Source organism: Galeopterus variegatus, unplaced genomic scaffold (genome assembly GCF_000696425.1).
Source record: "Galeopterus variegatus unplaced genomic scaffold, G_variegatus-3.0.2 Scaffold9022, whole genome shotgun sequence".
NCBI classification, from domain to species: Eukaryota; Metazoa; Chordata; class Mammalia; order Dermoptera; family Cynocephalidae; genus Galeopterus; species Galeopterus variegatus.
The window spans coordinates 75736-76760 of record NW_007735133.1 but is presented as its reverse complement, the minus strand read 5'-3'; the positions used below and the strand labels follow the sequence as shown (position 1 = coordinate 76760).

Sequence of the window (1025 nt, the reverse complement as noted above, 5' to 3'; positions counted from 1 at the left end):
TCTAGGAATTCATTACAAAATTTTAAAACCATTGTGTAACACACCATGAGTCCAACATCTCTCATTGGCTGTAAATATGTAACCTCTCTACAGGGTCAAGCGCATGGACAATGAATCTTGTATTGCTGTGGGCCATGCCTCTTAGTAGTCTCACACACCTATATACAACCTTCTCGACTTGTTTACAAATGTTTCCAAACATCTAGGAAATACATCATAAAGCTCCACAGAATGAGACTCAATCTATATCTCGAACTTTAAAAGCCCCAAAGTACGTTGCATCTTGATCTGGGTCCAACAGGGAAGGGTTGGAAACCTCGATGCTTATTTCCTCACCAGATCGCAGTTTAAAAAATCCTCCCACGTTTATGGAATAAAAATGGAATTCAGAATTCCCTGACCAGTATTTGGTGCTTCCTCCTTTCATCAGGGTATGAGAGTTCAGGATTTTGTTGCTGGTTTTAGTGACATACACCATCAGCTGAAGATACTCCGTAGCTAGATCTCCCGACGTTTCATGATGTCGAAAGCAAATGTTGGCATACAGGTAATAAAAGCCATCTTGGTTAACTATTAGTTTTCCATTACTCAAAGTCATGTTGGAGATCTTGGCCCAACCCCGGTCATAGTACCAAGAGGACAGACTCATTTTATGGGAACCTGTGGAGAAGAGAGGTACGTGATTTAAAATCCACTCCTTGAATGAGAGGAACATCTTCACAATTCCATGAGGTCAGAGAAAAATAGCATAACAGTCATTATTGCAATGGAAGAATAACTTCTTGAATTTATTTTCTAAAAGGGCAGAAATACATCCAGATGTATTTAGTGCTCTGTTAGGCACGTTAGAGGGCACAAAGACAAAAATTCATTTTTTCTGCCCTCAAGGAGCCTACAGTGCACAAGTGATAAGGACAGTACATGTTCAGATAAGAGGCAAGGCGTGAGCACTGACGGAAAAGCTGTGGTGGGGCCGGCCCGGTGGCGCACTGGATAGTGCGCCGCTTGGGAAGCGCGGCGGCGCT

The 1025-nt window shown here is 42.6% G+C and overlaps 1 protein-coding gene across 1 annotated transcript in view; it reads right to left on the bottom strand.

The window, feature by feature from the left end:
• Window positions 1-129: 129 nt before the first annotated feature.
• TNFSF11 (tumor necrosis factor (ligand) superfamily, member 11) overlaps window positions 130-1025 on the bottom strand; it is a 34759-nt gene continuing 33863 nt past the window's right edge. The window contains exon 5 of the mRNA XM_008593347.1: window positions 130-660. Coding sequence (XP_008591569.1) covers window positions 239-660 — 422 coding nt within the window. The 3' untranslated portion in view covers window positions 130-238. The remainder of the gene's footprint in view (window positions 661-1025) is intronic.